Source organism: Candida theae (genome assembly GCF_024610275.1).
Source record: "Candida theae strain CBS 12239 chromosome Unknown scaffold84, whole genome shotgun sequence".
NCBI lineage: Eukaryota > Fungi > Ascomycota > Pichiomycetes > Serinales > Debaryomycetaceae > Lodderomyces > Lodderomyces theae.
This window is the reverse complement of record NW_026261463.1, coordinates 1-25,893: the sequence shown is the minus strand read 5'-3', so window position 1 is coordinate 25,893 and position 25,893 is coordinate 1. Positions and strand designations below refer to the sequence as shown.

Below are 25,893 nucleotides of genomic sequence, written 5' to 3'. Positions count from 1 at the left end.
CTGCAATTTAGATCTAGATATCGATAGTAAAAAACCGTAAAACAATGATAATAAAAAAAAAAACCGTGAAACGTATCACTCAGAAGAGTAATGTCAAAAGAGTGCGTTTGTAGAATCCCTTGAAAAGGACAGAAACCTCAAGATCATAGAACTTGTGTGTGAATATGAATAATTATGTGCAAATGAAAAATAATAAAGAATAAAATAAAACACCACTCTCAGTTCCTCCATTGAGTGACATCTTAATTATTGACCACTTTCAACGAACCTGGCTCTCTTGCTATCATGTCTGGTAGCGAACCATTACTCAATTTCCTCCGTCCAAACCCTGGCTCGGGTGAATTGGCATTGAGGAATTGGAATTGATGTGATGCTTGTTGTTGTTGTTGTTGTTGTTGTAGTGGGGGCTGCTGCGTGTGTGGCCCGTTTGAGTGTGGTAGACTGTTTGTATGATGTAGGCTTCCATCACCTCCATTTTGAATATCGAAAAAGGCATAATCGTCTCCATGTGACCCTAGCGAGTGGTCACCGCCACCGCCACTGGTTCCACTTGAGCTCGATTGTTGATGGTGGCCAAACACGCCAGCTGCAGCGCTGGCTCCACTTCCAGTTTGAGAATGTCCTTGCAATTGATTGTTGTTGTATTGTCTTGGTGTTTGTTGTAGTGATGGCAGTCTTCCTGTTCCATTTGGAAATTGCTGTTGTTGTGAGGTATCAAAATAATTGTATCCACTAGCTAACAAGAATGGGTTAGGATCCAGGCTAGGTGGTGGAGTTGGTGAATCGACTTCGGACATTTCTTGTTTAGGTCCTGATAATGTAAATTGATCATCAACGTCTTCGTCATCCTGTCTTCTACGTCTAAACCAGCAAAATGCAAATAGCAACCCGGCAATAACTGCTACACCTGCTACTGATCCAACCACAGCACCAGCAATGACTCCCCCTGAAGTTCCTTTGTTTTTATTTGAGTTTGAACTTTCGGATGACGACGATGATGCGGATGATGGCAAAGTTGCCGACGAGCCAGTTCGCGAAGCCTCGAGTGCTCCTGAGGATGATGCAGGGGAAGATACTGTCGTAGTTGCTGATGACGATGAAGGTTGTGATGACGGCGACTCAATAATTGTACGATAAATGACTGATTGCAGTTTAGTGTTTGCTGAGTTGACAACTGTAGATACTATGGTTGTTGGCTGTACTGAAGAAGCCACTTCCACCTTAGTTTCTGGTGTTTGCGACGAAGTGGTTGCTTGAGCTTGAGAAGTTTCGTCATTAGATGTGCTCGATGGCAGAGCCGTGGTGGTTTCCTTTATTGTGCTAGTTTGTGGTTGTTGTGATGATGAACTTGACGAGGAAGATGTGCTTGATGTTGACGATGACGATGACGATGACGATGTAGATGACGATGTAGACGATGTACTTGACAGACTTGAGCTGCTACTGCTCTGTTGTGTATCTTGACTCTCAACATCGGAATTGACATAAACTGTGTAATAACCATCTCCACCACACTTTTCAGTACCGTAACCTTGACAGGAGGTGCCACAATTCGAGCTATCTACTGAACTCAGTGTGGGATCAGAGTCACCGCAATAACATTGACTACCACTGATAAGTGCCGCTATCCGCTTCCCAGCACATACTTGTTCACAATGGCCAGACGACTGGTATATGTAGTAGCCCTGTGATTGTAGATTTGACAAAGATGAACTTTTGTAACAACCCAGGTTTGACCAACTATCAGCAAAAGTAGTTGAACTGAAAAATGAAAGAAGCAAGATTAAATTATGTCTAGGTAGCATTTTTGGTTGAATGTCTATTGTAAAATAATGTAATGGTTTTATATGAAGATATGCAAGACCAAGCTAGTGAATGCAAGGGGACAACAACTAGTGGTGATGATGTGAGATTGGCAAGTATTATAAGTATATACTAAGATATGTGACCAATGAAGAAGAAAAAAAAAAATAATGATAGAACCCTTTGTTGGTAGTTTTGCAGGGGAGGTTGGTTGGTTGGTTGGTTGGGTGGAGTACTCCTCCTGCTTCTAGATTGTAGCGAGTGGTTGGTTCTATTGAGTGAGAAGACTTGGGTGTGGTGACTATTGTCTGAAGAAGTAGGGTGATGTAAAGGTAAAGGTTTCGACGATGTTGATGAAGTTGTTGTTATTATTGTTGTTGATGTTGTGAGTTTTCTGAAAACTGTTTGATATATTGAAATTGGGTATATGTGCTTCAATCCTGCATATAAGAGAAATATAATAAAATTTCTTTTTTTATGTTTATATATATATATTTTTATTTCTATATACATTTGAGTAAACATCAACAATTACACAAAGACACCATTTCATCACTGTCGCCGCTGCTGTAATATAGCACAAGCGCTGTGACTTATTTTTCCCTTACTGATCCGAAGCACATATACATCGGAGTTAAAAGCAAGCCAATAAAAGGGTGCTTACCCTATGCAGTAGCTTTCAGTATATATAGTGGTTACTAGAGATGACGAGGTTACATGTGTTGTTGTTGTTGTTGTTGTTGCTGTTGCTGTTGCTGTTTCTTTCGTATCCTTGTTGATCCGCCTGATATTCTATTTTTAAAATTATTTTATTTTTTGTTTGTCAATCAACAACCCTTTTTCGTCATTTGTCGTTTGCTCAATGTAGATATTTTTCATCCTGATTCAGACACATTTTCACAATTTTTAGAGTATAGAGTAAAGTGTTTGTGTAGCAGCAGCGGCAACAACAACAATAGCATTCACAACTGAAATTTGTCACAATACACTATACACATGCACAAACAGATCATTCATCATAGCAACACAACAACAACAACAACAACAACAACAACAACAACATGTTGTTGTTGTTGTTGTTAGCAATGTGCATAAAATTCCTTCTGTAGTGGACACAAACACAAGACAACCCACCACAACCCGCTATAAAAAACCTTAGCCCTCGATTTAAAGTATACAACAAGAAAAATACTTGGAAAAGCTAAGAAAAAAAATAATAAAAGGAGTTGCAAATCTCCCCTTCTAAGAGCCCACCTCTTCTCTCTCTCTCTCTCTCTTTTTCAAAGCTTGAAAGGCGACCTGACCCCAGATGATGATGAACAGTCAACGTTTCTGTGGCATCTGAAAACGAAAGCTGTAACTAAGAGTGAAAGTGAAAAGTTTAGAAATTTATAACAAAAAAAAAAAAAAAAGAAAAAAGAAATGCGTAATTCCGAATCATTTTAACCCTGTTCACTGTTTATCGTGCAAATATACCGATTTCTCTGTTATAATGTGACTGCAACCCATCACACGATAATAAACCAATGGCTTAGTTGAGAAATAGGGATGGTTGATGTACACGTTTTCAAAATTAACGAAGAACAGCGCAGACAAAGCTTTTTCGTAAATTGAGATCACTTGAAGAGTACACACGGTAGCGTTCTCGGCTCTTGAATTTTATTTCTTTTCTTTTTTTTTTTTTTTTTTCTCCACCATAAAACGTTTGTACTATGGATAACAATCCTCCACTCCACTCGTTGCACCAATGTAAAGAGCTAGCCAGTGAACACGCACGAAAATGATTTTGCATTGACTCGAGTGTGTCTTAGTAGGGAAGATCATACGTGCCAGAGTCATCTGTTTACGTATGATGCCGTCGTATCAAGATTCAAGACCATGTAAAGTTTATTCTCCTTAGTTTTTGTTGTACTTAATTTTAAGTTTCTATGCCCTTCAAAGAAATTCTTAGTATTCGGCCCAAGTATGGGTCTGTTTCGCATGGAGAATGCGCATTGTTCGGTCGACAAACACATCACAAAAGAAGAAAGGTTTTGCAACGTCGCCTTGTGTGCCTGGAATTCTCATCTAAAACTGAAAAGTACATAGTTTTGTGCACTGCTGAAATGTATAGGCAATTATGAGCTCATTGAAGATGCAAATATTCGCCTTGCTATTTATACTGAGCTGTTTTTCACTTAAAAATTGAGCTTTTAAGGAAGATGACGATTGAAAATTGTAGAAAAGGGGTGAAGGGTGAAAAGCACTTCCTTGGCTCGTAAAACAGTTGACCTGCAGTAACAAACGAAAAACGACCTTCTTAAGAACCACAACAAATCCGTTTCGCGTCGTAGATTTAGAAGTTAAAAATATTGGCTAAATTTTGGTGAAAAAAAAATAAAAACTCCTCTAATCATAGGCAAGTTTTCCTCTGATTTCTTACCAGCGACATAGCATGGCATGCCTTTCCTATACGAACTTGTCGGCACTGCTTTTATTTACCGCACTCACCCTATGCTTGAGACTAAGTACTGATGTAAATTTGAATCCTTCAAAAGAAGCTACAAACAGAGAATCACAAAGAATCGTGTCTTGGTCAAAACAAAAAAGCAGAAGGGTAGAAAGGAAAAAAACAAAAAAATTCAACTCTTTTGATCATCTTCTTCTTTTTCTTTTTCTTCTTCTTCTTCTTCTTCCTTATGTCAATAAGGATACAAAGAAACTAACTCAACCTGGAGATTATAAATCAGCTTAGCAATAACGTTGATTAATGACATACCTCGTTTTTTTCTCAAAATCCTTAGAGCAACAGAGCCATTTTCGCTAACCACGATCTTTCTCTTCAAGAGAACATCAATTCTAGATCGTCGTTTGATAGTAGTTTGGCTGACATTGGTCTTATTAGTACATAACTGTAGTGTAGCGACAGTTACAACCGTAAGTTAATGTTATGGAGCTAGAGTATATATAAAGAAATGTATCTTGATGTAAGACGGAATGGAAGATCTGCCATTGGTGATGTGATGTGATGTGTCGCGTTTATGTTGCGACAAGTAATATTTTTGTCCTTCCATACATTTTCTCATTTAAATTCATAGCACCCTGCTACTCTAGCAATTGACAGTCATGACATCGGTCAAGACTATTGAGAACATCGTAAAGGTTTACGAATCGGAGATTCATCAACTCAACCTACCGGATTTGCTCACACTCAATGAATTTTCCCCGGTAAACGACACATCAACCAGGGAAATTGCCCCTTCACCATACATTGCTCAATATAAATTACAAATATTACAAAGTTCACTATTGCAGCAACTATCCCTATTGGACCAATTCAAGAAGAACAAACTGTACAAAGAGCTTAAATTGAGGGTAGAACAGTTGCTTGTTGACGTGATTGACGAAAAATTGTACGTTGTTCATCAGTTAATTGAATGGTACAACTTGGCAAATACACCACAACGGGAATCTACTAGCGACTCCATCCACGACGGCAGCAACAGCAACAGCAACAGCAACAGCAACAGCGACGATGCTGTACCCACCACAACTACAACATTTGACAACGATGAAAACTTGACTGAGCTACGCAACCGACTTTTATCAAAATCCAAATCAAAACTTGATCTCGATTCAACATCGCCAAACGACGTCGACAAACTCAACACGTACCATGAATCCATTCAAGATGACATCCTCAATGAATTGTCGCAACTTACATCCACGTTGAAAACAAGCGCCATGTCCCTAAGCTCCAAGATTTTGGGTGATGATTTATCTATACTTAATGAAACCAATGAAAACATCATTCGGAATTCAAACTTGTTCAAAGTGATTGACCGCAATTTGAACAATTATTTGGAAAGCAAGACCGGTAATAGAATAAGCTTGTGGTTTTTGTTAAAGTGTGTTGTTGGAGTCATTGGGGTGTTTTTGTTGATGATGCTCTTTATCGTAATAGTTCCAAGAATAAGGTAGTATGTACATTGACGAGAGTAAAACTCAGAGTAAAGCGAGCACTATACCTTGGATCTACTCGTGTGCGGATATCTATGCAGTCGTCATTTTAAAAAAGTCAAGTAAAGCTATGTATAAGAAACTGTATAAAACAAACAAACAAAGTCAAACTTTTGTCGTCATGTATATTCCGTTTTTATGATCCAAAAAATGGTAAAGAAACCCAAGTGAATCAAATGGCAACAACAACGTGGATATATAGCTGGCGGTTGTTCGAAAACGAAAGAATGAAAAGCTCCAATGCACAAGCAAAGTGTGGCAAACCAAAAAAAAAAATAAAAAAAAAAAAAACAAATATGGGTGTATGGAGAATTTCAAAAATGCATCATGAATAAAATGTAAATCAAATAATAAAAGATATTTTGGGGGCCAAGCAGGACTTCATGGAGAGGGGAGTAGGGTAGCCGGTATTTTACTCCTCAATGCAACAACGAGTCGTGTGGCGATTGCAATGGCGAGTTTGAGCTGCTTCTTGATGCACCTACGGTGGTAATTTCAAACGCATTATGACCAGATTGTAAAGCAGTTCCCTCTCTCAAATCTTTGAAATCTCCCAAGTCAGACAAGGAGCCGTGTCCACTTCCACTGACTACAGTTCCGGCACCACTGCCTCCATTGGTAGTTGGGGTAGCTCCTTGATGTCCCATTGGTGTATTAGCAGCAGCACTCTCCAAGAGACCCATAGCTCCACCACCCAAAGGCAAGCCCTGGCTTTGAAATTGTCTAGGTAAATTTCCGCAACGATCTTTACCAAAATTGATTTTCAAATTCTTGTAGTCAGGAAACAGCTTAATACCATCGATGGCTTTGATAGCATTGGCAATATTCACGAAATTGATAAATGCACAGTTCTTCTCTTCAAGGTAATTGATTTGTTCAATATCACCAAATTTTGAAAAATCCTCTCTCAATTTTTTTGGATTGTAAAATTCAAGATTGTTCAAATTACCAATGTAAATGTTTCTTGAAGCACCATTGGAAACAGCCAAACTAAGAGCATTACTCAACGGTCCGGAATGTTTACCCCAACCAACTTTGATTCTTCGGTTGTGAATGGTTAATCCATGTAATTGGCACATGGCAAAAAATTGAGCTGCAGCAATTGGATCAATAAAAGTGATAAAACATACATGTCTTTCTTTCAAGAACCGAATACTTTGCAACAATCCTCCACGAACAACATTACAGATCTCCTCAACAGAAGAATCTTGATGCAAATTGCCCAAATAAACTGTGCGATTTCCCAAATTGTTAGCACCACCAGCCTGAGTTGCAATTTGAGCAGCTGCTGCTGATTGTTGAACCAAAGCACTGGATATAAATTCACGATCTGCTGCGGTAACAATGTGTTCCATTCCAGGAGCTAAACCCAAGTATTGAGCAGCATTATGTTGTTGAGTTTTGGTGATAAATGCACATCTATCTTTTCCATAAAAGCACTTCTTGTCCAAATACTTCTCCTTCGTTGGCAAGTTAGCCACACATCTGACAGCACTAAGAATACTCAAAAAATGAATAAATGCAATGCCCTTTTCTGGGATAATTTTTATACTGTCAATAATACCAAAACAAGATAAATCCTCTCTCAATTCTTCTTCAGTAATCATTTGTCCCGTTGCTGGATTATTCAAATTTCCCAAGTAGACGTTTCTTGTGGCACCATCACGTTGAATTGCTTCCAATACCGCGGGCAAAATAGAAGTGTTTTTCCCCCATCCAATTCTGATATCGTGTCCTTTGATATTGAGCTTTTTCAAAATACAATCGGAATGGAAAAGCAAAGCCAGCTGATGGTCAATAAATGAAATGAATGCACAGTTTTTTGCTGGTATGATTTTCACATTCTCGAGAATCCCCGAACGTACATAATCCAACAACTCATTGGGTTGAATGTCGGAGGGGATATTTCCCAAATAGACTGTACGTGATGGAGCTGCATTTGGTGTCGCAGCGGACACACCGCCAACGCCACCTACACCGATATTGGTACCAGTGCCCACGACTTGAGCATTGGATGCATTTGGACCACCGTTAATTTGATGCTGATAGATGTCATTTGACTGTGATGCCAACATTCCTTGATCATACTCGTTCGACAACATGTTGCCGTATGCAATTTGTCCGTTGGATCCATTGTTATTTAAGTAAGAGCTGTCTTCGGCATAAAATTCACCTCCTGCTGTCGATCCAATATTTGGTGCATCAATGCCATGGAATCCATTGTTCCCCTGAAATGTACCATTACCATTACCATTATGCTGGGAAAAATTGTGATGGACATCCAACTCAGGGTGGTAGCTGTTTGGGTTCACCCAGTGAGATGCGTTTCCCGAATCGAACCCGCTGAATTGAGTTTGGCTGGTACCATAGTCATTGAAATTCCCTTCCATTCCATTGGAGCCTCTGTCACCCAAGGGAAATTCATCGCCACTGCCGTATTGGTTCTGTTGTTCTGAAAAGTACTGCGGGTAGTATTGTTGTCCAACGTATTGTTGTGACATGCCTTGATATGGATCGTAATAAGACATAATCAGTAAAAGCAGCTCAGTATGAGGGGTCACTTTTTTTAAAAAAAAATGTCTAGTTAGCGAGCCAAGGGTTGAGTGAGTTGTCGCAGTTCTATAATGTAGGTATCTCCTCGTTAAAGAAAATGTAGAAAAATTTTTCCCAATTGTAGTAAATGCAAAAGTTAAATAGTGGTTGGTTAACACAACGATCAGACAGTATTCCCTATGTCCTTATCAATCTATCAAAACTGTACAAAGCGGGAACTAGGGCAAAAGGGCCAAAACTGATCAACGAAATAAATTCAAAGCGGTGTATGCAAGGTGCCGAGGAAATATAAGGAACAAAGCGGTATTAGTAGTAGTAGTAGTAGTAGTAGTAGCAGCAGTAGTAGCAGTAGTAGCAGTAGTAGTCGTCCCAGTGATGCTGAATGGGATAGTGCAGGTGCTTTATGAATATCAAATAAGTGGAACTCGTGAATAAATAAAAATCAAAAAAAAAAGAAAAAAAATCAAAAAAGTCGAGAATCAAGAAGGAAATGAAGTGAAATGAAAAATGAAATATGCTTAGATCAAGAATGGATTAATTTTGAAAAGAAAGTTTCGTAGATCTTCGTTATTCTTCCTTATGTGTGTTTTGATTGAATTTAATATTGGATTATTGAAAGAGGAAGATGATCTTGATTGAATCAAAAATTTTCTTTTTTTTTTTTTTTTTCAATGACGAGAGAGAGAGAGAGAGAAGTTGAGAAAGCGAGGAAGATAAACGACGCTACCCAAAGAGGTTAGCTATATCAAACAATTGCACTGCACTCTTTAACACTTTAGCCATAAAAGGACGATTAGAGTCTGCAGGCAAGTACCAGTTTGCTCTCATGCTGTAATCAGTCTATTTTGGGTTCTATAGCTGAGTGAGAATTTTATTTATAGCGATGTTGTGAGTGTTTTATGGATTGGAAAAAAATGATGACTTACATACGCTATCAACAGTGCTTGTACTACGTCAACAGCTACATCTAGGAGATCGTGCAGAAAAGTTTACAGATCCATTTGCTTCGTAAATGTCATAAATTATTCTTGGCTACTCATCGTCATCGTCATCGTCATCGTCATCGTCGCTGTAATCCGTCTCTACGTCAGCTTGGCTTGCAGCTTGTTGACTCTTTGTTTTGTCATTATCCTTCTTCTTTTTAGTTTCATCGTCTGAGTAGTCTGTTCTATTTTGGGACTCGTCAGTTGCTTTGCGTTTGGATTCTGAAGTGACGCTACGAAGACTATCTTCAATGAAAGACCCTTTCTCAGTTTGGCTTTTGGAGTCAGTGGCATTCTTAGCGTATTCCACTTCGTCATTCCCTTTGTCTCCATCTTCACGCTCATTTTCCAGTTTTTGGTCTTGATCTGATGAGCCACCGTTGCCATCCGAACTATATACAGTTTGTTCGTCTGTCTCTTGACATCCCGTTCCGTTATCGTTCTCCTCGTCCACTTCCTCATCCTTATCAACATCATCTTTTCCATGAGTACCTAGTCGCACTGCTTTGTTGAATATGTCTCGATCCCTTTCTATATTCAAAGAAGGATTTCGCGATCTCCATAATAAGCTCTCCACTTTCAAATTGTCTTGCGAATTTTCACTGCTAAATGTAAAAGAGTCTGGGCTGAATGGTGTACTGTTAACATCTGGATCCGACTTCACAGTGATGGGATTGGAATCATCTTTCAACTCAGGAGATTTGGGAGTGATTTGTGTGCAGGGTTCTTTCTTTACATGTGGAACAAAATTGGATTCCAGTCTGGGAGATTCTGCTTGATTCCCATACTCTGGCTCTTTCTTCACTCTTGTATTCGACTGGCTTCTCAAATTGTATCGTCTTGGTTTCTCAATTTGCTCTGGCTCCTTTTTCACCTTGATATTCATCACCTCCCCAGCGTTTTCATCTGCATGCTCCACATCGGTGTAATCAGTGTCGTTTCTGAAGTCGGACCCCTCCTCCACACTGTCAACTTTTTTTCGTTTGATCTTTCGCCTCTTTGACCTTGTTTCATTTTCCTGCTTTACACGCTTCCCTCGGGCCCCCTTCTTCTTATTTTCATTTCTGGCATTTTCCTTCTCCACTGTATGAGCTAAGAAGGTGGCATTCAACCCGAGCAATTCAGTTTTCGGTAGTTCATTCTTTGACAATTCAAAAATAACATCCTTCTTCAAATTCATCTCCTGATAAAACTTGGACTCCAAATCTGTAATAATCTCGTCGCAATCCTTTTTCGTTTGCTCAATTCCCCGTTGCAAAAGAGTATTATCTGTTTGTAGTCGATCGTTCTCGGCGTTAGCTTGAATCAATCGTTTTACGAGCTCCTTGTTCTGGCTTTCAAACAACTGCATCCAATTGAATAGATTACCCTCATCTTTCAAATTCTCTGAAGATTCAAAATCCACTGAATTCAAATCAAACTTTCCCACGGTTGGGTTGAATGTCCCTGTGCTCTTTATCTGAATTTGTAATGTATCTGGATTGAGCCCTTCTCCTTTCTTGAAACTGCTCTCAGGAACATTCACTTTGGCACTTAGTAGAAGCTGTTTGTGTACACCATCCTTGCCTTCACTTTCCAAAAACGTATCCAAATCCAATGGGAACAAGTCGGTAAATACGTCGTAAGTGCTGTTGCGATCAATATTTACCTTCCTTGAGGTCGAATTCTCAAATATGTTGTAAATATTTTGCTTTTTGATGGTTGTGTGATAGTACCCTTCTTCCCAAATTGACACTAGCGAGATATTAATAAAGTTGGGATCTGCGCTTGGTTCATAGTCGGCTCTGGTAACGTGTGTCCAAAGAAAACTTTGAGATAATGTTGCAGATGCACTTTCATTTTCAATGATTAAAGGTATTTTCACAATGCATCCTTGCAATGGTAGTTCTTCTTCCGCTCCGAAGCTACTCATTTGAGATTGGAATATGATTGGGTTGTGGAGTATATTGGTGAAGGTAAAGGTGAATTGTTTGTATCGGTTAATGTAGATGTGTACGTTACACGCTTTTGGCGTCGTAAATACAAAATCTTATTGAAGGAAAGAAGGAAAGCGAGAGAGTTTTGAGATAATTTTTAACATGCTGACACAAATTAATTAGCGTGCAGTACAAAGTAAACTACAAACAAAACAAAAACTTAATTCTCAAGGGTGTAATTATTCTTGCATGACGTCTACTCTGTTCTATCCGCCTAATTGTATTTTTCGTGCTTATATAACTTTGTAAGGACAGAGCTTTTATTTTCCCATTTGTGGTACCAATATTCATCAAATCTTTTCTGCACACATTTCTCAAAAAAATTGATACGACTAAATGATAATTCTAGGCGAGTTTTAAGAGCACTATATATGCCAGTCCTGTGCTTTGTTTGAGTTCCAAAAATCATATGTAGGATACATCCGCTTTTCGAGATCCTTCCCTTGTCGCAAAAACAATGTCACAAAGCTCACTTTCTCACGTGTTACGCGTAACGAAAAAATTAGTTCACTAACTGATTAGCAAAGTTTTTTTATCTGCAGGGGTACGCTGGTGAAAGTAGACATTTGATTGAGTGTACTGCTAAGATGGAGTCACGTTAAGACGCATTCAATGAGGAACCACTATGCCCAAATAGGCTTGAGGAAACTCCTATTTCTACGATGGAAAGCCATATATTATGGACGATTCGCCCTCATCCTTGTCCAAATTAAAATGTACGAAGCATAGCTCCACACCCACACTAAATGGTTTCATTGGAAGAAAACAACGAACCTGAGCCGCTTACCCCGTTGGAAGCTGGTCCCTCCAACCCGCAGTTTATTCCACAAACGAGTATGCACTCAACGCTTATTTCCGATGACGAGCGAACTGTAATCAACAATCAAAAAGTACTCAGGAGAGATTTGAAGAGACCTTCTGCGGGAGAGTTTAGTCCGGGATACTCCACCTGGCCCCATAATAACTGGGGGAATGCTTCCGCGGTTGGGCTAGCAGGTTTTGCATTGACCGCTTTTGTTGCTGGATTGATTTTAGCCCGTGCAATGGGTATCACCACTTTGAATGCAGTGATGGGTGCTGCTGTTTTTTATGGCGGGGTAGTACAGTTCATTGCTGGTCTTTGCGAAGTATTTATTGGCAACACTTTTGCAGCAACAGCATTTGTCAGCTACGGTAGCTTCTGGATGTCATTTGGAGCTATATTCATCCCAACTTTTGGAATTATCGAAGCTTATGGAGGCGCTGACAATGACGACTTTGGCGATGCTGCAGGTTTTTTCCTTCTTGGATGGGCGATTTTCACATTCTTGATGTTGCTTTGTACTTTCAAGTCCACCTGGCCATTTGTTTTATTATTTTTCACCTTGGATTTGGGCTTCTTTCTACTTGCTGCAGGATTTATGAGACAAAGTGTTCGCTGCATTCGGGGCGGTGGCGTCGTGATTGTACTCAGCTCTTTGTTTGGCTGGTACAGTTGCTTTTCTGGAGTTACTAACCGCTTCAACAGTTATATCGTATTTCCTACATTGCCTTTGCGAGTGTTCCATAATAAGACGAAAACATTGCCAGCTTGAGACAAAGAACAAAAAAGAGTTATTGCTATATGTTGTGTGTATATCTATATTCACAGTTGAAACATGCCTTTGTACGACATTCTTTTCGTTTTAGTAGAATGGGGACCACCCAAAGTATAACAATGCTAAATTCTGAGGGCTAGTTGCCTCTTGTATCAATTCCCGCACAACTGCTTCTGTGCTCAAACCATTGGCAACCAATTTGTCCGACACATCTAGCACAGCACGTCCCGCATCTGAGCCATCTTGCTCTGGCTGTAACCCCAGTCTCTCCTCTTCCTGCTGTAATCGTTTCCTCCTAATCGGCGACAAGGTCCACGAGTACAACGGATCCCATCTAAGCACGTCCAAGATGGATATGATATGGTCCCTGTTCTCTCTCAAAACTCTCATTGTATGTTGGCAAGAAATTTTGAAGGTACCTTCTACGCCGGTAGCACCAAAGCCATCGACTACATCTCTTGTTAATCTGAATGGGACAGTTTCCGGTATCGCCAATTGCTTTCCCTGATCAAAAGCAACACCAAGATCTATATGTATCGGTTCTCCATTGCGTTTATCGAGTAGAATATTGTTGCAATGCCTGTCACCCAAACCTAATATATGTCCGACAATGGAGGATGTCGCCACACCGTGAGTATACTTGACTCTACTCTCAAACCACCGATCGGGTGTGAGAAAACAATCTTGAAAGAATAAATGCAAAACAGGTTTGATCTTTGCCTCGATTTTTTGGTATTCGCGAAGTCGTTCAATTTTATCTTGATTCTGACACTGCCGCATGATGTCTCTAGCCTTTTCTAACTTCATTTTATCGTGCTTAGTATGATACGGCTGTATTGCATCCGAAAAGGATGTCGAATTTGGTACAAACTCGATAACACCCGATCTAGGACCAAGGGGAACAGCATTGTAGGTTCTAATTACTAATCCCCTCTTGCTACACTCCTTGTCTCTAGTGAAGAAGTTTTGAACCTTACCGAAGACTTGCTCCATGATCGAGTCCTGTCGAAGATCGTCTGTTCCATGCTTCATCAACATGACATGTTTCGATCCATCCGAGAGAATAAAAGTGGCAATTTTTGGCAAACTCAAGCCAGTTGTAGCTGTTGAAATCTTCCTCTCAATCTTCCAAATAACAGGAATATTCAGGTAGGACTTGGTAGGATCAATTTTGAGTGACATTGTAGGTGGGGGGATGCGCGGCAAGTGATGCAACCAGAAAGTTGAATACTCACTAAGACTCTCCAAGTTGATTTTTTTACCTTTTGGTGCCTTGAATTCAGCTAGCCGTATACATTCTTCACTAAAAGTTTGGATTTCATTGATCTTTTCAAGCAAGGAACTCGAGTTGTGGTTTATCAATTTCACCCATAAAGCTTCAGCCGCCATAGCTTTGGAAAGAAGCAAAGGGTTAGCATCCTTTTGTGCCAACTGCTTATGTCTCATCAAAGAAAACAACAAGTACAATGTGTGGTATGGATGATCGACACACACCTGAAATATCAATCGCTTCAATATATTTTGAAAATTAGTATCTTCTTTCGTCAATCTCGAGATTAGTTGCGCGGACCAACTTAGCAACTTATATGACGGCAACAACATAACTTTCAGTCCAATCTTATCATTAAGTCCATCATGGTTTGATTGCTCCAACCACAAAGCACAAAACTTATCCAAGTCCTCTTCTGGGAAGTCACTCATGGTCATTGTTAGCAAATAATACTCAATGGCTTTGACTGCAAATCTTTTCTTGTTGGCCCTTGCATGCTCGAGATCTGCGCACTCAGCTTTATACTGCAATTTCAATTTTGAGTAATACTTGTTGATTGAACGCTTCTCGTCCGATGAAACCTGGGAGGAGCTGTAGTGAGTTCGCAATTCCCCAATCTCATTTTCTTTTTCACTAACTCGTTTTTCCAATACTTCAATTTGTTCGCTTAACGATTTAGATTTGAATTGTGTTTCGCAGAACTGAGCTAAAAGGCGAAATATTTTAGATTGTTGTACTTGATCGTCCAATCTCAAAGACATTTCCGCCGTTGGCAATACGTGATTCTCCATTAAATTGGACGATAGTTCCTGACGCGATTCAGACATCCATTCTATCATCATTGCCTTGATCATGAACTTATCCACCTTCAATTCGTGATCGTATATATCAACTCCACCCGCACTGTACAACTCTTTCAATATCGATACAGGAACATTTGTAATCCCTTGTTTCCACATGGATTGTGCTAGTTGGAACATAGATAGATGTTTCAAGTTTTGGTGTGGGGCACCTTGTGTGTTCTGTAGCTTCTTGCAAATGCTATCGATCAAAACCGTCGAAGAAACCATTTTCTGTTGTTCATTGTTTATTCTAGCCAAATTGTTGTACATTACCAACTCCTTCAAAGATAGAGACCAGAGCAGGTCACTGGAGGTTTGGGAATATGGATTCTCAGCTAATACTTGATAACTTGTTTGTCTTGCCAAAATGATGTTCTCCAATTTCTCAAACTCTAGAAATTCTTCATCTACACTTGACAATGAAGTGCAGTTAATCGTGTCTTCAATAGCTGTCACTGATGCCAAAGATTTGAGCCAATTCAAAAAGTTCCCTCGTATCTCTTTAACCCCCGTGTTACCACCTCTTGTATGTACATCCATTAATTTCAAAAGGTTATCACGACAGATTCTTTCCCCGTTTTGAGGAAAATCATGAATCTGCTTCAATACTTTATATATCAGCTGATGTTCACTGTGCTCTTCCACAGGTAGTGGCTGGTCCCATTTTGACAATTTCCAATTCCATTCGTAGGAATCGTTTTCAGAAATGGTCTGTTCCACGCTTTTACCAATGATCAGAGAGATGCCTAACATGCCGGCGTCTGTCATCATCGAAGAAAACCCATTCACAAGAGGGGCATTCAACTTCAAACTAGCATCCAAGCACCCACTGCTATACTGAAACTGAACGTGAGAAGCATCCGCACGAAATTTCAGATTCAAAAACAGGTCCAAAGTGGTCTTCTCGGGAAGACCATAATTCAAATCTATGTCATCAAGACCGTCATAGACAGTTTGCAACGTTGAATATTGACTTTCAAGTAACTGTGATGATCTTGCAGTACAAAACACATCCTCAAACAACATTAGTGCTGATTTATACATTCGGGATTCAGTTGCTAGCTCATAATATCGAAGTGTATCAACATTTTCACAAACTCTTGCAAAGGAAGGATTGGTGGATGTCTTGGCTGCAATTCTCACACTCACCAATATTTCAACGAATGTGCGAATGGCGTCCTTATTGCGATGCTGCAGATTCGCAAAGTTGTTCAACAATTTTGCTATCATATTTTCAGCCCTGCTTTTGGAAAGATTAATATAAAAGCACACCAAAGATGAAATCGTTTTGGAGGCAAATTCGGGAACTTTCACGACAAATATACTCATAATAGATCCGACGACACTGTACGTAGCAACATCCTTGAGGAGTGCCAAATAAATCTTGGGGCACCAGTTAATCTTGTTGGAGTGAAAAATCGAATCGAGATTGCCAACCAAATCATCAAGAGACACATCCCCTATGTTTTCACCAGGCTCATCGTTTAGCAATACACACGAATGTAGCCTCAAATCTTGAATGAACAACGACATCGACGTGTACACCAGCTCCAAATTGACAACGTACAGTAATGTGGAGGGGTCTTTCTTTTTTATGTTGAAAAAAACTCCCAATACTGATTCTGCACAAGCTGCTTCGAAGTAGTCACCTTCTTGCGCATATTGAACGAGATGTTGCATTGGAAGATCGAAAAATGTCGAGCCCACATTTAATTCGGATTCACTAGGTCCCTCATATTCTGTAATGTCAACCAAATCCAATAAGTTTGATGTTGGAGTTTGGAAATAATACTTTGATAAACATTTGGCTACCCAAAGCTTGAACTGCTCTGAAAGCTGCGATAGTTGTTCATTGCCCAAAGCGAGTATATTTTTTAACATTGGCACTCTCGTTGAAAGAGCCTCTGGATCCACAACATATGGGAATAATTTTGATACAATGCTAATAGCATTAAAATCGACTTTTTCGCTTAAAAACTCTTCAATTTCCGACACTTGCAATGTTGATTGTTCATTTTTCAACTGTTTAATGGCAGCAGTTATCAATTTCTTTCGGGATGAAGTTTCACCACGTCCTTGAATAACATCAGCATACTTTCTCAACTTTGAAACAAGCTCTTGATGCAAACTGTTATCAACAGTTCGAGGTGCCATTAGAAGCGAGTTGAGCAATGGTGAAATTGTCTTGAAGATTTCAAAATGTTCGTTTTCAACGGAAAACACATCTCCAAAAAGTGTAAAAATACGGTATACAACCGGAGATAGCACTTTATCGTTAATCAACGGAGTTAAAGTTTCCACGAGCAAATTCAATATATGCGTCGAAAATGCATTGTCTTCGCCCATGGCGATAATCAACTTGATGCGTCGAATTTCTAATATTGTCGATTTCAGAGCGAGGTTTTCCCGCAATGACGTCCCCACTCTTCTGAGCAAGAAGTAGATCATCGCTGTTGACCAGAAAAAGGAATCTTCTGTATGGTACTTTTCCACCATCTTGTTGATTAATTGAAGACCACTGTGCAAGGGTACCACCACTTCGGAGTTGTTGCTTTCGGTTTTCGACGACGCCTGGTCTATCATAAAAGACACTCCATAGGATCTCGGAAGTAGCGTCGCGATTTCGACTTCATTCGATACATCAAGGCGCTTGACAATATCCAATATTAATAAAGGGAGCTGGGATTTAACTTCTTGCCTAAATCTTGGAACAAAGCTCAGCAACAAGTCAAAAACATAATTTTTAATGCCATCTTTGGTGTAGGACAAAGGAAAGATCAATGACAAGCTTTCAGATATTAATATATGCACATCGGTGTTTCTCACATCGGCAATTACAGACAATAGCTCCATGGAGCGATTTTGTGTTCTGAAATCTGTCTCTGTTCTTGACTTGGTCGACACAATAACTGCGGCTATTTCACGGTAGTTCTCACTCAAGAATGCAGACAAGCTGTCATAGTTGAACAAAAAAAAAGGGAATGTTTTGATTGAATCGAAAACCCACCACCTTCGAAGCAAATCTACCTTTAGTACATCAAAAAATTTCCGCAGACTTGAAAAACTGCATCTCAAATAGAGCTCTTCAAAGCCTAGCTTCAAGTACGGAACAAAAAAGGTAAACTTTGAACACTCTGTAAGATTAAACATGGCCATTCGCAATACCACTGAGGAAGATGCAGCCAAAATGGAAAAGAAGTACACGTATGTTGCCCCATTTTCAACCGATGATTGAGGGGTAACAAAATTGTTGAACAATTTGGAGTAAATCTCCATTTGCTTGAAACTCTCGCAACTTTGAATATATTTGGAAAACGCATGAACCAATTTCGACTTCATGAAGTTGGTTGATTTAGAAAACTTCAAAAATGTCTCTTCTTCTAGCAATGTTTGCGGTATATAGTCTTCATTGTTATGCTGCAAATATATTACCAAAAATTTGGTAAAGTTGACAACTGAAACCTCTGTGGTGATATAATTTTTAGTTCCCAATGCATAGAGCCATTGGACAATATCGCAACAATCCCTGTACAATGCATCATCTGCCACTGAAGAAAGTAATGGAAGCAAATGGGAGAGCATGCGAGATACAATTATCAAAACCGTTTCGTTTCGTTCTAGCACCTGGTCCGAGAGAATTCGCTCTCCTAAAATACGCAACAACTTTATCAAGCACTGTTTTTGATCTATGCAGCTAAGTTTTGGCAATCGTTCATCAACAATATACAACAAAGCCACCAATAAGTTTTCGTTTGCAAAATTTTCAATGAAAGCGATTAACTGAGGCAAACCTTCCATCTCATTATCTTTTGAAAAACTCAAATGTAGATATTTAAACTTCATGAGATTGAAAACTGGCAAAGATAGACAATCTTGGTAGTCAAGTGACGAGGTCTCATTACTAGCATCGGACGTAACACTGCTCTCCTCCCTAACTTCCGAAAATTCCGTATCCTCCTCACTAAAAAGCCTCTTGTTACGTCTGCTCGGTATTTGAAAGCTCAGAATGACGGAATCAATCAATTTATCAAACGGGACCCTCGAAAGAAAACTTCTTGTACTAGTCGCACTCTCAGTCGAGTAATCAACAATCATATTCATGACTTCAAAAGCGTCTTCAAACGTTAAATAACCAGTTGAAAAAGCCCCAAGACCAACTGTTATTTGATAGTTTAAAGTGTCCCAAAGTTCCTGCTGACTTGATAAACGAGGTGTCTTTAGTAATATGTCCAGCAAAGCGATTAACCACTTGAAAAGTTGCCCATACGCAATTGGCTCAGTATTCAACTTACTGAATGTGGAGACAATTTGGTTCCAGAAATTGGAACTTGGTTCAGAACAGACAGCGGTAACAGCAAACAGATGTCCTTCCGTCTCTTCATCATTTTGTTGCAAAGTGACGAAAGACTCCAAACTTAGCCGAGATCCCTCCAAGTTCATCGTCATTTTGAACAGACCTTCATAGGCATTCTTATGGTCAACATTTAATTTCGGACCTATTTGGGGAATGCAACCAGATAGCCAGTATACGAAATCGCTCGGGTTACATTGAACGAGCATACCAGTACTCAAAGCGGCATCCCACTTTTCACACAACCATTCGTCTATCTTCATTACCAACACATTTTTTCTTTTAATGTTGAGATCGATACAAAGTTTGTTCACTGCATACCAAAATGTAAAGCTCTCATCGTGGATGGAGGGTCCGTTCACACCAGGAGAATCAATTATCGATTCCAATTGCGTTCTGATCCCGTCGTCAACAATCTTGCTTAATTTGAAGCCGCCTCGTGATACTAACTTGGAAATCAAGTCACAAGCAACATCGTTGTCAGCTTTGTTTATCCCATCTAAGGCCAATTTAAAAATTTGTCGGAGGACGTTGTATCTTATAGCCAGGTTATACACGTGAAAGTCTACTTGATTCAAAACAGACCTTGCAAACATCATTAGCCAGTAGTGTGCATCTTGATACTCGACTGTTTTTAGCATATGTTGGAGATACCCAGGGAGATCCAGGGACTGGCATCCAACAGATATGGTGAAGTCGAATGTGGTATTTGTTTCATAACTTGCACTAATAGACTCCCCACATTGCTTCCCTCCTTTTATGGGCCCTGATGTTTGCCCAAGCTCTTGATAAAAAGTCATCAATGTCAAGCTTAGTATGTGAAACTCTGTAGTTGAATTATACAGGACCAAGGAAGTACAAAAATCAATCATGTTGAAAGAGCCAACCAAGTTGCTCAAGACGAAATCAGTAAAATAGCTCTTCCCTGGTGTACTCGTCCCTTGCAGAAGCAGTATACTTTTCTTCACTTCAAAATATGTTTTCAACAATTTTACCACTGCCGTCGTGTATAACCAACGCCGACGATCCTCGCCTTTGAAGCGTATAGTGCGAAGATTGAACCAATCGATTTTGCTATTGAAATCAAAAAGGCCAACAGATCCACACAAGTCAGAAGGAAGCGCAAGTAGATAATTTATCAAGTCAACAATAAGTAACTCCATATTGTGCACCACACTTGGACTATTCTCAAGACCAACTTGTGTTTCGACAGATTCTTCAGAAAGAAATGACATCTGAATCTCAGAATCTCCAGTGAGCTTTGGCAAGCTGTCTATGTACATGAGATTGTGGGTCGATTGTAAATTTAAAAAAATTAAATACTGGTCTTGAAGCTTCTCCCACCTGGTCTTTCGACAAAATGATGTTAACTTAATACCCAACTCAATCAACTTGTGAGCGAATTTGACGTCTGTCGTGGCTAGTAGAATTATGAGCTTATTGAGAATTCTAAAAACAACGATTTGAATCGGATGTTCTTTTCTGAAAGCATCGATGGTTTTGTTTAACAAAGGCAAGAATTTGAAGTATGCATCATTTTCAAACAACTCAGTGCAGCTCGATGAAGTTTCACATCGGAGGAGATTGTGCAAAGCTGTCCAAAGTCCAATCAACACTTTTTCATTAGTGAAGCCAAATTGTTTGGTTTGGGTACCATCGTCCAATGCTCGACTTGTAGCAGTGACAAGAAAATCATAGATGTTCTGCCATTCCTTACTGCTAATATGCTCATTAACGTAACCAACTCCCAATACTGCCGCTAGAATCATGACAAAATCAACCAAACACGGATCCAACGGCTGACCCTGGACATAAAATGAGTTTTTTATGCTGAAGCATATTTCGAGAAAAAATTTGGATCTTATATTTAGTCTATCGGAGATTGCTTTCTCAATTAGTATCCTCAAAAAATAGCTGGCCTTATTTAATCGTGAGATTGTAGTCGCCTGTGCTGCGTACTTATTGCTTGTAAACTGTTGAGACTCGTTCTCAATTAGCTGAAAGATAGCGCCTGTTAAAACTCTCAATTGCTTCAGGGCTAGTCTCCATCTTGAGGAAGTTATAGCCTCAAGTTGTAGTAGGGCATCGTTCTTGTCTTTGGCTTTGGTCGACAGTAGAAGTGCTGCTAGCTGAGCAATATCAAGTGCTGACATGTGTTACTTCATGTGCTTCTCGGGCATTGATTTATTTAATCTCTTTTATTTTTGCGCGTCTATCTTTTCCCAGAAAAGTGGCGGTAGGGATGCATTTGAGCATCCAACCAGGATATCCGTCAGAGCGAACACCCTCTTCGCTCGCAAAACGCTTTCCTTACCAAAAATGACTATTCCGGGCGTACAAGGATGTGGTTGTGTGAGATGGACATCATTGTCATGACCCTATCGGGAAATTTTTCGAATGCCAACTTCTCAGTCAACAGTTGATATAAAAGGGAACGGGTTTTGCACGGTGCGCCAGGTAGATTTATCCCTTTCCATTGCTACCAATGCGCTCATACGTGACTGAACTGAGAAGAAATGTGGAAGACGTTGAATACTTAGAGGGTACATTTCCCGAGCACAAGCTCGTCAAGTGCGAATGCGAGTTATGTGACCTTTGGAGACAAGAAAAGAAACGACGTTTAAGAATTATGGTCTTTGGAATTGCCATGCCGCTAATCTGGGCTGTGCAGAGTATCAAATTTGTGTGCTGTTTATACGCCGACCCTGTTGTGAAGAAGTCTAGTCGTGCATCTGTGTATTACACTTGCGACAGCCATTTGGAGTATCACCACTTGGCGAGAGATGATTTGTGGTCTTGGGTGGGCCACAACATGATTGCGATGGCAATTGAGCTAATAGCGGTGATCGTTATAGCAGTGGTAACGGTAGTCCAACCACGCCCAATGGATGGAATCTACCTCATTGAATAGATTGCAAAAAAAAAAGTCAAGAAGTCAAACTATTCAGAGACAAAAGTATTTTGACTCCGGACGCGAAGTCAGCTCTATATAGTCTGTTCATCTTCATCTCCGCAAAATTCACTACTAACTTGTATCTTTTTTTTCTTTTTTTTTTTTTTTACTTCAACCCTTACTCTTTACAATGTTAGTCAAATCGCTCCAACTCACACAAAGGAGACTTGCCTCGACGGGCACACTTTTGAAGACCCCGTTGTACGATGCCCATGTCAAATTGGGAGGAAAGATGGTCCCGTACGCAGGATTTGAAATGCCCGTGCTATACGAGTCTCAATCACACATTGATTCACATAACTGGGTTAGATCTAAAGCAGGCTTGTTCGATGTCAGCCACATGTTGCAACACAATATAAGTGGGCCCGATGCACAATCATTCTTGGAAAAGGTGACCCCCATCGACTTGAACTTGATTCCGGAAAACAGTTCGAGTTTGTCGGTGTTGTTGAACACGGAAGGCGGGGTTATTGACGACTGCATCATCACGAAACACGCCAAGGACAAGTACTACATGGTGACAAATGCCGGGTGCAGAGAGAAGGATGTCCAGTTTCTCAAAGATGAGTTAAAGGCATTCAACTCAGTAGAGCACAATACATTTGAAGGAACTTTATTAGCAATTCAAGGCCCCCAAGCACAAGAGCTTTTGCAAAAGTTTACCAATGAAGATTTGAGTCAGATCTACTTTGGACAAACAAAGTTTGTCAAATTGTCACCGATCTCGGCTACTGTGCATCTAGCAAGATCGGGATACACGGGAGAAGATGGGTTTGAATTGTCAATCCCATCAGCAACCCCAGAAGAGGCAGCAGAGGCTTTAAGTTTCTTCAACACTTTGGTGCATGAATACCCCGATGTAGCTAAACCTATTGGATTGGCCGCAAGAGACTCATTGAGATTAGAGGCAGGTATGTGCTTGTACGGACACGAATTGACAGAAGACATTACACCAATCGAGGCATCCTTAACCTGGTTGATTCCCAAAACACGTCGTGAATTGAGTGGCTCCAGTTTCAATGGAGCAGCCAAGATCTTGAGCCAAATCAAGGACAAATCCACCACGCACCGAAGAATTGGGTTGACCTCAAAAGGTCCTTCTCCTAGAGAGGGGAATAAAATATACAGCGAGGACGGTGAAACCGAGATTGGATACATTACCTCTGGGTCACCTTCTCCTACCAATGGCGGTAACGTTGCGCAAGCGTATATCGATAAAAAGGCGAAAATCGGAGCGCCGGTGAAGATTGAGATCAGAGGCAAGTTGAGGGATGGAGTGGTGACCAAATTGCCATTTGTCCCAAGTAGATTATATAAGCAGTAACAGAGCACATCGGCTATATTTGACGACGCGTCAAATATTTGCAACTTTTGGAGTAAAACTCGCGCATTGAAAAAAAGTAAACAGAGTTGTGGAATGTGTCCCCCTTTTACTAATTAGCTTTCACGAGACTGAATTGAAAACTGGAAAGTATACTCAGCAAATCTCTTTCCATTGCAGTTGTTTACTCGGCTACCCACCTTCCGCTCATTCTACATCAATGCCATCAACCCCATCACCTACAAAGAGATCTGCTCTCTCCCCAAAGGTCTTCAACGTGAACCCCTTATCCCCCCAAAGAAAAAGCATTGCATCTGTGACCAGAGAGTACAGCAAATCACCATTTAGGTCGGTTTCGGAAGTGCGCACCCCATCGCCAAAGAAGCACAAGGCAGCTGCTGCTCCTGGATTCACAATATGGGAAGACAAGGTGGACAACAGCTCCCACAGTATTGTAGGGACCCCTATCTCCAACAAGCTTAACCACAATGACCAAGAGAATATTCTTCAGCCAAAGATCACCTGCATTAGAAGTGGCCCTCGTTCACCACTAGGAGATTTGAGCATAAATTCCTTCAAGGGCTTTGTTACGAGCAACGGGGTAACAACACAACTCGACGAGCTTTTTCAACCAGCTACGTTTGAAAATGAATTTAGATCTACTCACAGATTCAACAATTTACCATCATTTGCAACTCCTGTTAAGAAGGACAAGTATTTGGCCAAGTCTGGACAAAAACTGGGTTATGAAATCGCTGCAATCAAAAAACACAAGAGGTCATATTCGGCAGGCACGAACGTGGCCAAGCGGGACTTGATACAAAAACCCAAGTTTGCTATACTGAGTAGCTGAGAATTACTGTATGTAATGTAAATATGATACCCTCATTTTTTTTCTTTTTCTGAAAGAGTAATTTGTAACCTCTACACGCAGTACCTTGCTGGTTAACTGTCTCCTTCTTTATATATACTCTATGAAAATATCTAGGCTTTGAAAGCTTTGTCGAATCCAGTAAAGACAAACCTGTACCTGACATCACCAGCATGGCATCTATCTAATGCCTTGGCACAGTTTTCCTCGCTGATTGGAACCTCTTCGATCATTGGCTTGACATTGTGTTCAGCAGCCAACTTCAACATTTGCTTGACCTCGGCCTTGGAACCCAACAAAGATGAGCCGAAGCTTGCACCTTGTTTCAAAAAGGTGAATGGACTCACTTCGAACTTGTCCTCACTTGGTGGCAAACCAACAGAGATGAACTTCTTGTCAACTTTCAATGTGGACAAGTAGTCAGACAAGTTCAAACCGTCAATACCAGAAGCACAGTTCAAGATGAAATCAAAGTGGTCGTCATAGTTCTTGTACCAGGTCTTGTCTTCACCAGTGGCGACGAAATCATGAGCACCCAATTGCAAAGCTTGCTCTTTCTTGGCTGATGATCTGGAAAATGCAGTGACATTGGCACCCAAAGCTCTAGCGAATTGCAAAGCCAAGTGACCCAATCCACCAATACCAATGATACCAACGTTCTTTCCCTTGGCGTCCAATCCCAAGTTCCTGACCAATGGTGAGAAAACAGTGATACCAGCACACATGAGTGGAGCAGCATATGACGATGGCAAGTCCGCAGGAATTGCAAAAACAAACTTTTCGTCAGCAATAGAATGGGAGGAGTAGCCACCTTGTGTGATGTAGTCGTTTGATCTGACGTCCTTGGAGTTGTAAGTGGCTGCTAACTGCTTACAGTATTGCTCATTGTCGTGATTACATCTGTGACAGCTACGGCACGAGGAGGAAGCAGCACCAATTCCAACACGGTCACCAACTTTGAACTCGGTTACCTCGTCACCAACGGCAATGACTTCGCCAATGATTTCGTGGCCAACAACCAAGTTTTCTCTTTGGATTGGAGACCAGCCAGCAGTCAATGTGTGGATATCAGAGTAGCACAAACCACAGACTTCGTTCTTCAAAACAACATCGTGTGGGTTGATTTGCTTTCTTTCGTATGAAGCCAACTTTGGTCTGTTCCAATTCTTTGGATCAGAAACAGCGAATCCTTGAAAGGTATCTGGCACAGCTTTAGTCATGATGGTGGTATTAGTCGGTTTGCAGTTAGAGTAATTGGATTGGAAAATTCGGAATGAGAGGAATTGGATCCGTATTTATACCAGCCAGAGTGAAATTTTTAAAGCAGACGGGGTGGCAATGATGCTAAACCGTTATGTCATTGTTGACATGACATTACACAAAAATGCCCGATT

At 40.3% G+C, this 25,893-nt stretch overlaps 9 protein-coding genes across 9 annotated transcripts; 4 read left to right on the top strand and 5 right to left on the bottom strand. All coding sequences in view use genetic code 12, as the record gives it.

Annotated features, from left to right (window-relative positions):
- Positions 1 to 242: 242 nt before the first annotated feature.
- WSC2 (Wsc2p) lies at positions 243 to 1,805 on the bottom strand (the record flags this gene model as incomplete). The annotated part of the gene is made up of 1 exon (XM_051753624.1): positions 243 to 1,805. The coding sequence occupies one exon, from the start codon at positions 1,803 to 1,805 to the stop codon at positions 243 to 245; it is 1,563 nt and encodes a 520-aa protein (XP_051607383.1).
- Positions 1,806 to 4,908: 3,103 nt separating this feature from the next.
- KGF57_004132 (SNAP receptor) lies at positions 4,909 to 5,763 on the top strand (the record flags this gene model as incomplete). Its single annotated transcript, XM_051753623.1, has 1 exon — positions 4,909 to 5,763. The coding sequence occupies one exon, from the start codon at positions 4,909 to 4,911 to the stop codon at positions 5,761 to 5,763; it is 855 nt and encodes a 284-aa protein (XP_051607382.1).
- Positions 5,764 to 6,221: 458 nt separating this feature from the next.
- Positions 6,222 to 8,330, bottom strand: KGF57_004131 (uncharacterized protein; the record flags this gene model as incomplete). Its single annotated transcript, XM_051753622.1, has 1 exon — positions 6,222 to 8,330. The coding sequence occupies one exon, from the start codon at positions 8,328 to 8,330 to the stop codon at positions 6,222 to 6,224; it is 2,109 nt and encodes a 702-aa protein (XP_051607381.1).
- Positions 8,331 to 9,387: 1,057 nt separating this feature from the next.
- KGF57_004130 (uncharacterized protein) lies at positions 9,388 to 11,250 on the bottom strand (the record flags this gene model as incomplete). The annotated part of the gene is made up of 1 exon (XM_051753621.1): positions 9,388 to 11,250. The coding sequence occupies one exon, from the start codon at positions 11,248 to 11,250 to the stop codon at positions 9,388 to 9,390; it is 1,863 nt and encodes a 620-aa protein (XP_051607380.1).
- An 810-nt stretch (positions 11,251 to 12,060) lies between these two features.
- Positions 12,061 to 12,888, top strand: KGF57_004129 (acetate uptake transporter family protein; the record flags this gene model as incomplete). The annotated part of the gene is made up of 1 exon (XM_051753620.1): positions 12,061 to 12,888. One exon carries the CDS (start codon positions 12,061 to 12,063, stop codon positions 12,886 to 12,888), a length of 828 nt encoding a protein of 275 aa, XP_051607379.1.
- Positions 12,889 to 12,978: 90 nt separating this feature from the next.
- Positions 12,979 to 21,507, bottom strand: TEL1 (DNA-binding protein kinase; the record flags this gene model as incomplete). Its single annotated transcript, XM_051753619.1, has 1 exon — positions 12,979 to 21,507. One exon carries the CDS (start codon positions 21,505 to 21,507, stop codon positions 12,979 to 12,981), a length of 8,529 nt encoding a protein of 2,842 aa, XP_051607378.1.
- Positions 21,508 to 22,437: 930 nt separating this feature from the next.
- On the top strand, positions 22,438 to 23,631 carry GCV1 (glycine decarboxylase subunit T; the record flags this gene model as incomplete). The annotated part of the gene is made up of 1 exon (XM_051753617.1): positions 22,438 to 23,631. The coding sequence occupies one exon, from the start codon at positions 22,438 to 22,440 to the stop codon at positions 23,629 to 23,631; it is 1,194 nt and encodes a 397-aa protein (XP_051607377.1).
- A 217-nt stretch (positions 23,632 to 23,848) lies between these two features.
- On the top strand, positions 23,849 to 24,481 carry KGF57_004126 (uncharacterized protein; the record flags this gene model as incomplete). Its single annotated transcript, XM_051753616.1, has 1 exon — positions 23,849 to 24,481. One exon carries the CDS (start codon positions 23,849 to 23,851, stop codon positions 24,479 to 24,481), a length of 633 nt encoding a protein of 210 aa, XP_051607376.1.
- A 131-nt stretch (positions 24,482 to 24,612) lies between these two features.
- Positions 24,613 to 25,719, bottom strand: KGF57_004125 (NADP-dependent alcohol dehydrogenase; the record flags this gene model as incomplete). Its single annotated transcript, XM_051753615.1, has 1 exon — positions 24,613 to 25,719. One exon carries the CDS (start codon positions 25,717 to 25,719, stop codon positions 24,613 to 24,615), a length of 1,107 nt encoding a protein of 368 aa, XP_051607375.1.
- Positions 25,720 to 25,893: the final 174 nt, after the last annotated feature.